This window comes from Atheta coriaria, unplaced genomic scaffold, assembly GCF_025399875.1.
Source record: "Atheta coriaria isolate IRGN ID8LTWV9N9 unplaced genomic scaffold, Caltech_Dcor_3.1 hic_scaffold_1_pilon, whole genome shotgun sequence".
Classification (NCBI taxonomy): Eukaryota; Metazoa; Arthropoda; class Insecta; order Coleoptera; family Staphylinidae; genus Dalotia; species Dalotia coriaria.
In genome coordinates, this window is record NW_027045443.1 from 1 (window position 1) to 16,112 (window position 16,112).

Here is a 16,112-nt window from a genome sequence, read left to right on the forward strand (position 1 = left end):
CGCCGTCCCCGATGAACGGGGAGGATCCGGGTCTGCTCAGTTGCATTGCGCCCTGTCAGTCGGCGGGTTTCTCACTCTCCAGTCTAATACCCTCGAGGTTGGTGCCACCCAGAAGTTGCAACCAGTTGAATGTCGTTTTGAATGCTTATCTTTTTCTATTCCGGCTACATTTTGCGCCTTCTTCTCTTGCGTTCGAATGTCGTAATCGTAATATTGCGTCTCTGTTCGCGAATGGAGACATCTAAACTAGAATGTGCTTTGTTTGTTTTTGTCTGTTTGTGTTTGGTTTAATCGGTGGCACCAAGACCTCAAGTTTCGTCTGCATTCACGTTCTGCGGCGAGCGCTAATCGGGACCATTTTCAATTCCAGGCAGAGGCTGGAGTTGATGCGTGAGATGTACCACAACGAGGCGGAGATGTCACCCACCTCGCCGGATTATAACGTGGAGTCCTTGACTGGTGGTGATCCTTTCTACGATCGCTTCCCGTGGTTCAGACTTGTGGGCCGCGGGTTTGTTTATTTGAGCAACCTGCTCTACCCAGTCACACTGATCCACAAAGTGGCGATTGTCAGCGAGAAGGGCGACGTTCGTGGATATCTGCGTGTGGCCGTTCAAGCAGTCATGGATGAGGATAACTCTGATCAGGTTGGGGTACGACAGAGCGCAAGGATTGCCTTTGAGTCACCGAAGGGTGCTGTCATCGACAAGAATGCGCAAAATTTAGAGGAGCGTATTGTGGAAGGTCACAATGCTATAGATCCAATTAAACTCGATGAACTAATCGAATGCGACGCAGATTCTGGTCGCGGAGATAGTTCAGTCTCTTCAGACGTCAAGGAGGAAGAGATTCCCGAGCACCTGGCCGTCGGCAAAGAATTCACCTTCCGCGTGACTGTTCTACAAGCCGTGGGCATTTCCACTGAGTATGCAGATATTTTCTGCCAGTTTAATTTCCTACACCGCCACGACGAAGCTTTCTCTACAGAACCGGTCAAGAACACAGGCAAAGGCACACCTCTAGGTTTCTACCACGTTCAGAATGTAAGCAACATCTTTCACCTTGACGCGAATATCAGGAATAATTTTCTTTTTTATCGTCCAGATAACAGTATCCACGTCCAAATCGTTCGTTGAGTATATCAAAACACAACCGATCGTGTTCGAAGTTTTCGGGCACTACCAGCAGCATCCTCTACACAAGGACGCAAAATTGGAAGGTTCAGTGCGCCAACCACCGCGTCGCATGTTGCCACCATCGATACCAATCTCCCAACCAGTACGCTCTTCAAAGTTTGGTGCGTTGCCCTCACCTTGCACGGCACACATCCATGCCAAAGTGGATGTACTAGTTTGGTTTGAGATTTGTGAGCTGGCACCAAACGGCGAGTACGTACCAGTTGTAGTTGAACACAGCGACGAGCTTCCTTGCCGAGGACTGTTCCTGCTGCACCAAGGTATCCAACGACGCATTCGTATTACCATTGTACACGATCAAGCCGCCGAGATCAGGTGGCGAGACGTGCGCGAGCTAGTTGTTGGACGCATCCGCAACAACCCAGAGTCCGAAGACGATGAAGACAATGACAATTCGGTATTATCCTTGGGACTATTTCCTGGCGAGTACCTAGAGATTCCCGGCGACGACCGAACTATGTTCCGATTTGAAGCGGCCTGGGACAGTTCCTTGCACAATTCACCTTTACTGAATCGCGTATCTGCACAAGGCGAACAAATATTTATGACGATTTCTGCTTATTTGGAGGTAGGCTATTCTTGATTTGTAATTTGTTACACCAATTAATGAATTGTTTTATTAGTTGGAGAATTGCGGACGCCCAGCAATCATTACCAAGGACCTTAGCATGGTTATCTATGGGCGAGATGCACGCACCGGACCACGATCACTGAAACATCTCTTTTCGGGCAATTACAGAAACGCTGAAGCAAATCGCCTCTCGGGAGTCTACGAATTACTGTTGAGGCGCGCGAGTGAAGCAGGTAGTCCAGGTAGTTCCCCATAGGATAGATTTTCGTCCCAATCACACATCCTTTTAAATATCTCCACCTTGCATCTGTTCTTCGAATTCTGCTGATTTAGTCTATTAGATGTTTGCCATGATTTGCTCTAATTGTGTTTCGTGCATTCACAGGAGTTCAGCGACGTCAGCGTCGCGTTCTTGATACAAGCTCTACATATGTACGAGGCGAAGAGAACTTACATGGCTGGCGACCACGAGGGGACTCGCTGATCTTTGATCATCAGTGGGAGCTGGAGAAACTCACACGTCTCGAAGAAGTGGAACGGGTGAGACACACGCTATTCCTACGTGAACGCTTAGGTTTAGATCGCAACTGTGGCGTCAACAAACTTCAACTCGAATATACAAAGAGCGAAAAGGAGGTGTGCAACATGGTCGCGAAGAACAACAACATGAATGTCACCCGTATGTTGTCTACACAGGTCAAGGGTTCCATATTTTTATTGATATCTTTCACAGCTGCCCTAGAAGTTTACGAATACAATGACAAGGAACGCGAGCTCCTCAACAAATGCGTGCGCCTCATTCAAGGCCGCACGCGGGAGAATACCAACAACGTGAGCGGCTCCACAGTTGCCAGCCCCTCTGAAGAGATCTCCGAAATGTCTACTAGCATGATGTCCTCTTGTTGCCTGGATCTCTGCTCGCCGGAACGTGCTGCTTTGCCCGGCGAGATGGCGCCGTTCCCACCTGTACCATCCTCACCTCCAGGTCCTCGCAATCCCGAGTTGGTTCTATACGTTCCCGATATGGAAGAGATTCGAATATCGCCAGTGGTTGCACGCAAGGGTTACCTTAACGTGTTGGAGCACAAGACGCACGGATGGAAGAAGCGCTGGGTTGTATGTATTTGTCCCCCGAGTTTAAGGACATAATATCATAAGTTCTTCTTTAGGCGGTACGGCGTCCATACGTCTTCATCTTTCGCGATGAGAAGGATCCAGTTGAACGGGCCCTCATTAACTTGGGCACCGCGCAAGTGGAATACTCCGAGGATCAGTCTGCAATGGTTCGACTACCGAATACATTCAGCGTGGTGAGCAAGCATCGCGGCTACCTCCTGCAGACATTGCATGAGAAGGAAGTTCATGATTGGCTGTACGCCATTAACCCGCTTCTGGCCGGCCAAATTCGATCAAAGTCAGCACGTCGCAACCCCGTTGCCGCCACTAAGCCGCAGACGTACGAGGGTGATGCGCAGCAGAGCGCCGTCGTGACGAGCAAATGAGATTTGCTCAATATGGAATCTGTACTTGTTTACTGAACGACAACATTTTGCTGAACAACTATCACGTAGTACCGTAAATGAAGACCCTAAATCGCCCTACCTATTCAATGTTTCTAGTCACAAAAAGTGTTGCATTGTTTTTGTTGTGTTCATTTCGTCTCGCGCGATGTTCAATTACTACGTTTGGTTTAAGGAGGGTTGTGAAGGCGCGATGCTGAAAAAAGCCGACGGGTGTGTGCTCAAGTACAGGTTTCATATGATGCATAGTCAAATGATTGCATTGTGGGTGATGCGTAGGAAGCGTTTATTTTTGTTGACAAATGATCTGTATTTATTAATATTATTGTTACGAATGAGTTACCGTCATGAACGAAGTTTAACAATAGCTTAACTAAGGTCGTAGTAAAATTTAGATAAAATTCGCTTTTTGAAAACCAAGAAAAAGGAAATGCAAAATATTTGGAAGAACAATTATTCAGCAACTAATTTAAATTGGATTCACAACAAATGCGCATATTTTATTACATTTATTAGATTAATTCCAAAGAAAAATTACCAATGGATAAGTACTGATAACAAAATATCGATCTCAGTGTGTTATAATTGCTTGTATCATAGAATTACTACTATACTACATACACTATAATCGATCAACTAACAAGATGTTAATCTAAAGAAGTAAGCGACAGCTAAACTTAAGGGCCTCAAGAACAACAATTCTTAGAACTATTTAGTTGACTTAAAATGCTTTGAGATTGAACATAGACCAGCAGTCAGCAACGGACGAATTTCGCACCACTAAGAGATCAGCAAATTATAAATCTACCAAGTGCAATGTACAGGGTTTACAAATGCAAAAATTGGCTATTTAACGAAGAGTACATACGCTTACTGTTATCAGTTTCGATTGGATATATATATATACATATTTTCAAAATTTGTTCGCCGATGTTTGTTGAGGCTGGCGTCAGTAAATGTAATGTTTACTTTGTACGACTACGATTCCGCTGACATCGTGAACGTACCAATAATTAAGTTTATCTTTTATTATGTTCTTATGGATGTTGAATGTCGATTTATTCAATAGGAAAGAATGAAATACTCAAAAACACACATGATGATTGGATAATTTTGCAACATTTTTGTATGGCATTCATTGTTAGTTGATTATGTATCAAGTCACACAAGGAAAATGGAACGCAGGGGACATTCACTGCACAGAAAATACTAATTACATTCCAAACTTTATCTAAATGCTCTACAAAACTAATAAAAGTAACGCTAAACGCTTCTAATACGACGTATACTGACTATTCCAGGAAACGTTGCATTGAAACTCGATGGAGCCTTTGAATGAAATAAATATTTCAGCAGTATTTGCGTAACTGCAAATTTGGGGGCCACAGAACGCGAGCGACGCTAACGCGAAAACTGATGACCTCTTAGAGACAAAATACAATTATTTCATTTCAGACCTCTGTTGGTTTTTTGTGATCGATGATTTCTTGGAACACTCAGCCGTTTGCAAGAACTTAAATTTGAAACTATTTAATGAAAATGCAAACAAATTACATGCTACATATATGAATGTATAATATTGACTTAACATATTTAAGAAAGAAAAAACACTTAATATAAGATGAAACAGATTTTAACTATTAAGAATATGCAGATACAGGCGTGGGGACGAGTCAAGACGATAAAAATGATATTATAGGTGAAAAATTATTGATTATGTAAAATGTATAATAAATGTACTAGTAAATTATTATTAATATTAACTATTCTTTGTGTGCAGTTTTTAAAATTTGCATATAAACGCCTAAAGAGCCTGAAATTCAGTTTTCAGATACTGGAAGATAATTTAATTCTATATTGACTATTTAAGTAACTATTTCCCTAACAGTAACCGTTTACGCCCTATTTGCAATTTTAATCAAAAAAATTCGGCGAAGTGGCCGTCCTCCCTGCATGCCACGGCGAAATGGACGTTCTCGCTGCAAGCCACGGCGAAATGGCCGTCGTCGCTGCATACGACGGCGAAATGGCCGTCGTCGCTGCAAGCCACGGCGAAATCGCCCTTTTTTGGAAATTTAGAAAACATGCTGTGGAAAACACCCTGTATCTCGTAAACTATTACACTTTTTCCGAGTTTTTCACCGCCATTTTATAGTTTAAGAGACGCTCTACACAATGCATGCCATATTAATGCGCTAAACATTCTGGACGTGCCCTGAAACGCCCTTTAAACATCGCCCTTTTTTGTAAATTTAGAAAACATGCTGTGGAAAACACCCTGTACCTCGTAAACTATTGCACTTTTTCCGAGTTTTGCACCGCCACTTTATAGTTTAAGAGACGCTCTACACAATGCATGCCATATTAATGCGCTAAACATTCTGAAAGTGCACTAAAACGCCCTTTAAACATCGCCCTTTTTTGGAAATTTAGAAAACATGCTGTGGAAAACACCCAGTATCTCGTAAACTATTGCACTTTTTCCGAGTTTTTCACCGCCACTTTATAGTTTAAGAGACGCTCTACACAATGCATACCATATTAATGCGCTAAACATTCTGGAAGTGCCCTAAAATGCCCTTTAAACATCGCCCTTTTTTGGAAATTTTGAAAACATGCTGTGGAAAACACCCTGTATCTCGTAAACTATTACACTTTTTTTGAATTTTTCACCGCCATTTTATAGTTTAAGAGATGCTCTACATATTGCATGCCATATTAATGCGCTAAACATTCTGGAAGTGCCCTAAAACGCCCTTTAAACATCGCCCTTTTTTGGAAATTTAGAAAACATGCTGTGGAAAACACCCAGTATCTCGTAAACTATTGCACTTCTTCCGAGTTTTTCACCGCCACTTTATAGTTTAAGAGACGCTCTACACAATGCATGCCATATTAATGCGCTAAACATTTTGGAAGTGCCCTAAAATGACCTTTAAACATCACCCTTTTTTGGAAATTTTGAAAACATGCTGTGGAAAACACCCTGTATCTCGTAAACTATTAAACTTTTTTTGAGTTTTTCACCGCCATTTTATAGTTTAAGAAACGCTCTACACAATGCATGCCATTTTAGTGCGCTAAACGTTCTGGAAGTGCCCTGAAATGCCCTTCAAACATGGCCGCCCTCGCTGCATACCACGGCGAAATGGCCGTCGTCGCTGCATACCACGGCGAAATGGCCGTCGTCGCTGCAAGTCACGGCAAAATGGCCGTCGTCGCTGCATACCACGGCGAAATGGCCGTCGTCGCTGCAAGCCACGGCGAAATGGCCGTCGTCGCCAACGGCCAACGTTAGGAAAATTCTGTTTGTAAATTCAGATAGATAATTTAATTCTACATCGATTATTTTAGTAACTTTTTTAGCTAGCATTAACCGTTTAGGCCCTATTTACAATTTTAATTGAAAAAGTTGTTTTTTATGCCAATAGGGCCCTAATCTATAATTATTTTACCGGTTTCCGATTCAGAATTTAATCTATTTTCAGAATCCGAAATCAGAATACAAAAATTTCCATTATTTCAAAAATGACATTTGCTGAAATAAAAGATTTCGACATAAAAAAGGCAAAACATTTCTCTTTTTTATGTCGAATGCAGTTTTTCAATAAAAATGCCAATAGGGCCTAAACGGTTGATGTTAGCAAAAAAAGTGACTAAAATAATCGATGCAAAATTAAAATGTCTATCAGATGCCAAAAGCAGAATTTTCCTGAGATTGACCGTTTAGGCCCTATTTAAAATTTTAAGCGAAAAAGCTGTTTTTTATGCTAATAGGGCCCTAATCTATAATTATCTTACCGGTTTCCGATTCAGAATATAATCTACTTTCAGAATCCAAAAACAGAATTTAAAAATTCCAATTATTACAGAAGTGGCATTTGCTGAAAAAAGATTTCGTCATAAAAAAGGCAAAACATTTGTCTTTTTTATGTCGAATGCAGTATTCATTCAAATTGCAAATAGAACCTAAACGGTTAATGCCAGCAAAAAAATTTACTAAAATAGTCGATCTAGAATTAAATAATCTATCAGAATCCGAAAACAGAATTGAAAAATTCCAACTTTTAATTTTCAACATAAAAAAGAGAAATCTTTTGCCTTTTTTATAACAAAATCTTTTCTTTAAAATTATTTGTGCCATTTTTGTCGTTTTTCGATAAGCATGCTATCTTGTTCAGAATTTTTCAAGGATCACGAATATGTAGTTCTTTTTTTTTTCTAGTCCTTTTAGTTGTCGAGATAAGCGCCATTTAATCATATAAACCTTTCTTGGGGGGAGGTGCATTTCGACAGATTTTGACGGTTTCGACCAGAATTTTTTTTTTTTGAAAACTTTCGACCTTGTTATTTGAGGGAAAATATTTAACGAAACATAGTTTGACTGTTATTCGACCGAAAAAATACAATTTATGGGACAAAAATAGTGTTATTCGAAGGGCATTTTTCAATAAAACTCTTCATTTAAATATAAAAGCGTTTTATGATACAAATTAAAATAGATTATTCATACATAATAATATTATACAGTCCTATCTACAATATAGGCACATAATATCGCAATATACATACAGGTATATAATAACAAAACCATATATTGAATATTTTGAGCGACCAACAAACATTTTCAGTTTGAATCTTCGGGCAACTTACTACCTATTAACAATGTCCACGTGCAGCATTGTTGGGCACGCATAATACTCAATAAACTTCGTCAATTTCACTAAACAAACATAAAAAACAAAGAGCCAATAATCAAACTGTCCAAGTTTCGAAATTCAGTGCGTGAAACTTTCAAAAAAACGTCCCGTCTGAAACGAGACCTGCCGCTAATGATAATATTCGGTCCTACAGATGCGCCAAAATTTCCATTTCGTTTGGTATCTCAGTCACGGCGTTACAGTTGTCCACATGTGAACTTCCACTGACAGTGACGATGACTGGACTCTGGTCATTGGTCTGAACGATGGTTACCAAATTTCCATCCTTGGTACCATCCAGTTCGCCAGAAGAGCCCTTGAGCAGCATCTTCAACGGGTTTATTTCATCCGGCTCCAATTTCAGCGAATCTAGCGTAATATTGTCCAACGTAATGTCCTCTTCATTGGTCGAAAGTATATTGACAACATTGACCACTGATCCGTCCTGGTTGGATTCGGAGAGACTGAGAGACTGTTCTCGACTATGCATTATGGAATTGCTTTGTAGCATTGCTGCAGCACGGGATGACGAATTTTGCGAGCGGTAAGATGGCGGGCAACTGTACTCCGATTGGGACGCATCACGCCGATTTGGCAAAGGAACACTAAAACGTAAATATTATCAATTAGACTGCTTATTTTATTTGTACATGAAGGTTTCCATACCGTAGAAGACTTCCACTGTGACTACGGTACGTGGGAGGTGGTGAGACAGCATTCTGAAGACCGGCTTGAATCTGCGGGGTGTTGCCGCGATCCAGTAGCAACAACCGCAACCGATACTCCTGCATGGATGCCTGGTAGCTAGGTGGTGGCGGGCGGTACTGGAACTCCGGGTACATCATGGCGGCGTAAGGATGGTGTGGCCGTCCGTATGAAGGTGGTAGCCGCGGTACAAACCGTCGGGGACACGCTTCCACGGATTCCGTCGAGCCGAGGCCCAGCATGGAGCGGCACGTTGAGGAGTCGTGCGACGTCAATCTCCACGCAACGCCGCTCACGGTCACCAAGATGATGCCGACGCCTGTAAAGGAAACAGAAATGTTCAGATGGTTAGAAGCGAATATAACTGCACCTGAGCGATGCAGCGTGTGCATGTGCGCGCATTTCGCGTACGTCATGCAGCAAAAGAGTTTACGGTACCGTTAGAACTAAGTACCAGCTTGCGAACGCAAGACGCATTCAATGCACCAGCACATGTGTATAATTGCTATGCTCAGTGCGCCGACGAAAGTCTTAAGGTGCATCGCACTGGACGTTACGCGAAAACCCTTCACACGCCGCAGCCTCACCGCTCTCTGTGCTCAATCTGCATCGGACAGATATAATAATAGGACCGACGTGAACTGCAAACGGTAATATTAGGATTTATTTCTAATTAAAATAACTAACTGTATTGCTAAATGATTGGAACATCTGCGAACAAGACAATGAATCTGCAGATATTAGGATCATAAATTGGGAACTTAAAAGTTCAAGGTGAGAGCGTCAAATAAAGGATTATAATGCAGTCAAATTTTTCGCAGTCTCCATTGCCAATTTCTCCTTTGAGCGGCAGCAATTTTCATTTTCCATTCCTACAATTGCATAACAAAGCGCTAAAGGGGTGCACGAGAACAAATAAATAACGGAAATGCCCGAAACATGGGATGAGACGATCCGCCGGGGCGAATCCAGCATTAAAATTGCGAAGCGTACAAATGCCGAATTGAGATGCAAGCGGGTGGCCGGATCGGCGAAAGGCGAACGAGATATTTTTGACGCACGAACCAGGCTCGTTAATTGACCTTTTGCTGGCATATCAAACGAGAGACATAACATGCCAGGCGTAACGTCATTTCCAACTTCATTAATATGGTTTTCGAGTAGATTCAATTTTCGGTGCGCCGAAACAAAACGAAACTCGACGGGCGATGAACGAATGAAAGTACAAAAATGCCATTATGCCGTAGCGGTAATAGACAGGGAGTCAAAGAGAGTCAAATATGCAATAAGTTGGCGAAGTGTAGCTATGAATAAAATGCGAACATTTCAAACGCTGAATGCACGGCGGCGGCGGCGGCAATTCGAACAAATTAAATTCTAACATCGGCTTCCGCGTTAGTAAACCCCTGAGCGCACAAGATCGGAGAATGCATTTAATCAAAACAACAATGACTCGTGCATGCCTCATCCGCAGCGGGCGAGAGCCATTTGCGTGCGACACGAAGCTTTCGCGAGCTTTCGGATTACGGCAGCGCGTTGATTTCGGATTTGGCGGCTGTTGATAGTATGAGATTGGTTGTCGTTGACAACCTCGTTTTCGGCGGCGCCATGCATTCCAGTTATGTAATACATTGTAATCGCGAACAACGAACAGCGCCGCCATTGCGTGCCGGTGGCGTGCACGTTTCGCGCTCGGGGGACGGAGGCGACTTAATTATCGCATTATTAAGCCGGCAGATTGCCTGCGTCAGTCGCCATAGCGACGAATTGAAATTTAACTCATCCATTGGTCCAGTGCGCACAATCCAGCACGCACAACGCGATGCAATAATACTCACCGATCATAAGCAGGGAGACGGTGAGATGGTCACGGCCAGAAGGTCCCATCGCGCCCAACGCGGTACCAACCAACACACAGCATACCGCCACCAAGGCAATGAGCGCGATGAACCACCGCAGGGAACCGGGTCGCCATGCTAGCAGGCCACAGCAGCTCTTCGGCGGGTCCTCGGCAAAGCGGCTTCTGCAACAAGCAAACACAAATACATCAAACAAACCGTTTATCAACGTGCAAAACGCCAGCAAACATCCCAAAGTCAAAGCAGCTTAATGAATGTGTAATAATAAGTTTGTACTCGCAGAGATTCGCGTATGTGTGCCCAGACGCGTTGAAGACCGCGGAGTGGTCAAGGACGAAACGTGCGACCTTCAGGTGCACACATGTTCGCTCCTTCTTCGGCCGAAGGAACACGTCGCGCGCAACGGAACGCAACGCGTGTGCCGTGTTTCTTTTGTTTGCTAACAACGTTCTCTTCGGTTTTCTTCGACGCGACCTGTGAGAGCAAGTCGCAACTCACCACACACAGCAGATGAGAAACTCTCAATACATGAAGAACGAAAAATTACATGCGTAAAAATACAATTCTAACCTTTGGAATTTAAATAAAACAAAGTACCTTCAAAAAAAAAACAGTTTTCTAGGAAAACTGACAGGTTCTCATGCAAAACGCGCTAAACGGAGCGTGATTAATAAAAATCACACTTGTGTACGTCAACCAGAAACAGTTTCCTCACTTTTCGACCAAATACTGTGCACTTTGTTCCGGAGTCGAGTTTCATAGTGCGTAATTTCGCCATAAGTTTTTTTTTGTCGCCTTATCTGTGATCGTTGTACACGTAGAACAAGCGCGCGACAAATAAAGGCACAAAGGACTAATTAACTCCACACGTCGAACGTAACACGCGTTCGCATACGCCGACGTGAACTGAGCCAACAAAAGAAAGATGCTTAAAAACGTTCCTGGTAGCGATACCCTGGTGGCTTTTTTTGTGTACACATTTCAGATTGTCTTCAAACCAGCCAGAAAGAGTGTCACATAAAAATATAATTTAAGCACCGTTCGCTCACTTTTTAGTCTTAAGTACCTGCTTGCCTGCTTATTCAATAAAGCAACGTAGAACAAAAATTTTTGGGCGCGCGGCGGCGGCGGCGTCGTTGCCATTAAATATTATTTCAGTCTTTTACGTCTCTTTTTTAAGCAGTTTATGCATTTACGATTTTTCTTCGCCTCATTGAGGCGGCCATGAATGAGGAATATCACAAGTGATTTAGAAAGTTTTTTTTATTGTGTCGTTTGCAACTGCGGCGCGCATATTTCTTCGAACCCTCGACACAGATAAGCAAAACAATAAAAAAATCAAGTTAAAAAATGACAGTCAACTTAGTCCGGGTGCAATTATTCGTGGCAAATGGTCGTTTATCATCGCACAGAAAAGAAAACAATAAAAAACGCTTTCCTTTAATTAAATATTAACTCCGTCCTTAAATAGCAGCAACGGTAATATGAAAGTTGTTGGAAATGTAAACCCAACCAAATTACTTGTTTAGTACGGATTGTTTGTACTCCTATTCGTACAAGAATTACGCCTGGATAAGTTAAAAATGGCCCCGAACAAAGTGCTCCACTGCGAAGAAAAATAAGGAATTAAAGAATTCAATTCGGGATGTATTACCGCGAGCTTGGTATTGGTTTAAGAGCGCGTACCGGGCAGTCTGCTAAAAGAATACGAAAACAGAAAACAATCACGTAAACGGATTAAAACTCTGCGAGTTAAAAAAAGAAGTTAAAAGCGCCCGCGTCCTAGATTTCGAATCTTGGATGTTCATTTGCATTCTCTGCCGAACACGACGTCTCTCCGCTGATAGGAACAAAAGATTTATGCAAATAAATAAAATAAAACCAAATATTCATCTTGAATTAAAACAAACTCGCCAACTAAACCATCCTGCGGATATATTTCTGAACAAATGCAAGGTCTCCGATGTCTACAAGCCCATAATGCGGGTAAAAAAATCACGTGCGATGCATAAATCATCATAATTCCAAGCAATCGTTACACAATACCTAATATAATAATGATGGGACTGCTCCTAGTGTTTTTATGCTGTCTTGGAATTTTGTTTTCATTTCGAACGCGGCATAATGAGTGCTAGAAGAGCCGCGCGGAATGATTAAAGAAACAAGTGCGATTATGTAACGTGTAGACATAGCGCACGTTCGGATTGTTATTGTGCGCTTTAATTGCCGCACAAGGTGGAAGCGACACAAGACGCGAAGGACGAACCGATTTCACGACGATTAAATGCAAAATATGCGCGCGCGCTGAGTGCCCAGAGCGTTTTTCAACTCGACGAAGTTAACAATAACAACCATTAACAATTTGTAGGTAATTGAATATGTAGCAGCACACAAATAATTAAAAGTCACTAAAGGAATACATGAATACACCAAAATCACGGCCTTAGGTTGCTCATGGGAGCGCAATTACACCAAGGGCGGGAATAGAAATGGTCGCGAAACAAAGCCTGCGTCGACGATAATAAATCTGCGGTTTTAATAAATTTTTGGCTCGAAATTCACTTTATATATGAACTAATAAATCTGTTAAAGGAACTTATAGGTAGTAAATGGAAAGGCATAACTCTTGTACCGCGCGCTCGGCAACGACGTACGCGTGCTCGGCGACAAATCGCCACGCGGTCGGCCCAGCCGCCGAAAAACGAAATAAAATCGAATGAGAACTAACAAAATATAGGCGAGCGATGCCGGCGCGATACAATAGCCGCGCATTATTGCACAGTACGTATAAATCTGGCACAGCGATATTTATTTATTGGAAATCGACGGCCGGCGTGCGGAGCAATCGCATCAGCCCACATCTCGTCGCACGCGATGAAGAAAAAAATCCAGACTTCGTCGGTGTGTTCGCAGCCAAAACGGTTACGGCTATGTGGGTTCGAGAATACGTCTGTAATTTGATTGATGATCGCCAACTCTTTGCGGAGAGCAAGCATTTCGACTCTTCACTACACCTCGACAATGGCACTCTCGCGAAGAAAGTAGATTTCTAATAAACACACTCGAAACTTGTCGAGGTAAGAAAAGCAAGATGCCGTGTCTGCTTCATCCTGCATTCAAATATAGACAGTAAATAAGTTTGTAATTCAATTCAATGACCTACACTCCCCTCGGTCAACAAGCTTCGCATCGCGGATTTCACCAGGATTGACCGACCCGCCCTATATCCCCTCGCAGAGCGGCAAAATTGCCCATAGACACAGAAAATTCGAATCCTGATTGTGTCAGCTCCGTGTGATTAAAACTCCGCCCCAATTAGAGTGGGCGCAAAGCGGCGGCGCGAAAATTACTAATTATAAAACATGTGCGCCACAAAGCATGTGTGTGCAAAGCGAAAACAAAATCAAATAAAACACGACGCTATGAATTTAGACCGAAAACAGGTGGCATGTGGATTTTTTTACCTCTGCTGCCCACGCGGAATCAAATATTCGTCCGTAATGGCAAGGACTCAATGTCGGCAACGGTTTTATCCAAACATTTATTGCTTTCGCATTTGTTGCGCGCTAGTTTCGCGGCGGCCAAATTGGCCAGAAAGCCAGAGTTCGCGCATTTCATTCAGAATTAATGCTGTTGATGGGAATTAACCGGCACGCACGCACATGGATTTTGGCGTTTGCAAATGCGCGACTTAAATGTAACACACACGGCAGGCTCGGCACGTGGAGGACTTGAGCGATAAATGTGAAAACAAGTACGGCGCAAACAGGCGCTGTGCCTGCCCTGGATGAATGAGCGTGTTTTGGTGTTTCGTGTTTGTCTCGATTTGATTGCATTCCAATTACTGGCACTCACACCCCGTGTAAGCAACGCATTAATGCGCGATACAGCCTGTTCCCAAGGAGTGCGCCGGCAGAGGCACTCACCGAATTCGCCACGGTGTTGCAATCCTTGAAACATTTTGTATAGCCATTGTGGAACATGAATATTCCAATCAACGAGACCACCGACAACAATATGCACGTAACGTTACCGCCCGCCGTCGTTCGTTGCAGGTCGCAATTGCACAAATCAATTAGACATTTGCGCAAACACCGCCTGTTTACCAAGCATCATACAATGTAAAGTCTTTCGTCAGGTCAATCTTTTCAAATTTACATCATTTTTGAGCAAATATTTTGCGTGATTGATGCAGAAATAAGAAAATATGAATTTTGAGTAATTTACAAACCAGATTAAACTCGTATCTCATGGTATGACTGCTCTAGTAAGTACTTACTACTTACACAACAACTGCGAGATTGTCGCACATCCATCTCGTGACAGTAGACCATGAGCACCCTTTGTGGACCCAGCAGTCTCAGGTGTGTTTGGGCCTACCGTCACAGTAATTTCGATATTAATCCTTTAATCTCCCTTTACTGCATTGAAAATTTGCCTCTCATCCGAGGGCAACGTGCCTGATGCACGCCAGACGGAGATATAAAAGCCGATGCCAGCGTCATTATTATAATTACCACTTAATACGCTTCATATGCGAGCGTGGTTGGTCGCTGTTAATCATTGCCGGCCGCCGTCTTTTAATTCGTGCTTTATCACGGCTTCGGAGCTTATCTGTTTGTCGTTTGAGATACCTAATTGAGCGCTCTTCGCTTGTGTCGGTATTAATGAGCGAAACAGTCCGAACGAAATCCGAATGGGTGATGATGAGCGCTAACGACGTAATTATTTCGTCAAATCGAAAAAATGCCGACGACGAAATGAATAAAATCAAAGAAAATAAAAACCTAATTATTCTGTTCATTTGCGCTCGCGTTTTCGACGAGGGTTTGAATATAAATCTAACAAGTCTAATTTATTTTCGTTCGGACGTGAGAAATCGCGGCGTTGCAAAGGTGAGCGCACGCTGTATGTGTGTATGTGTGTGGGAGTGCTGCGAGGGAAAATTGAAAAAGAAAAAAAGTGGCGCACTGATGGCGCTCTGCGGGCATTTTCCACCCATTCATCTCACGGCCGGCAATCTTCGGACGTCCGACAACGCGCCGAACACCTAAACAATTCACACGAACACGCCTCGGCAAGGTCGCCCCATCGCAGATCTTTTCATCTTTTTTATCTTTTATCTCTTTGCCATTCGGTTCCTCCATTTACGCGCTCTTCCGTTTATACATTCTTCCGTTCCGGGCGTTCGTTTGTAGGCGCGCTACGCACGTAACGCTCCGGTAATTAGAGAGAAATCGTGTGGACGTGCGCGCTGCGAATAGAGAATTCTCAATTATTTTCAAGTTTTCCTTTTCTCGTTAGAAAAAATTAACGCCACATCAACACAGTGACTAGCTATAAACACCTTAGAGAAGAAATTCACAGTGAGCAATTTAATAGCAAAATTTTGACGTATGACAGCGAATAGATTAGGCAAAAATTTACGCGAACATGCAATTCACTTAGGTGTAACCGTTACATTAATCAAATGTTCCACAAATCCTTCTTTCCGCAAATATCGCTGTACGTACTTACGAGTTGGCAAATATGCCAAAGTTTTTCAATTAATTTAAAACGTG

The 16,112-nt window shown here is 42.8% G+C and overlaps 2 protein-coding genes across 2 annotated transcripts in view; one reads left to right on the plus strand and one right to left on the minus strand.

Annotated features, from left to right (window-relative positions):
- Nucleotides 1-6: 6 nt before the first annotated feature.
- LOC135790138 (kinesin-like protein unc-104) lies at nt 7-5,050 on the plus strand. Its single transcript, XM_065300198.1, has 7 exons — nt 7-97; nt 371-1,043; nt 1,105-1,764; nt 1,820-2,009; nt 2,153-2,446; nt 2,501-2,883; nt 2,937-5,050. Exons 1-7 carry the CDS (start codon nt 12-14, stop codon nt 3,267-3,269), a joined length of 2,619 nt encoding a protein of 872 aa, XP_065156270.1. The 5' UTR covers nt 7-11; the 3' UTR covers nt 3,270-5,050.
- Nucleotides 5,051-7,750: 2,700 nt separating this feature from the next.
- Nucleotides 7,751-16,112, minus strand: part of LOC135804294 (uncharacterized) — a 43,493-nt gene continuing 35,131 nt past the window's right edge. Inside the window, exons 3-5 of the mRNA XM_065318122.1 lie at nt 10,531-10,715; nt 8,654-9,011; nt 7,751-8,592 (exon numbers count right to left, since the gene is read on the minus strand). Coding sequence (XP_065174194.1) covers nt 8,136-8,592; nt 8,654-9,011; nt 10,531-10,715 — 1,000 coding nt within the window. The 3' untranslated portion in view covers nt 7,751-8,135. The remainder of the gene's footprint in view (nt 8,593-8,653; nt 9,012-10,530; nt 10,716-16,112) is intronic.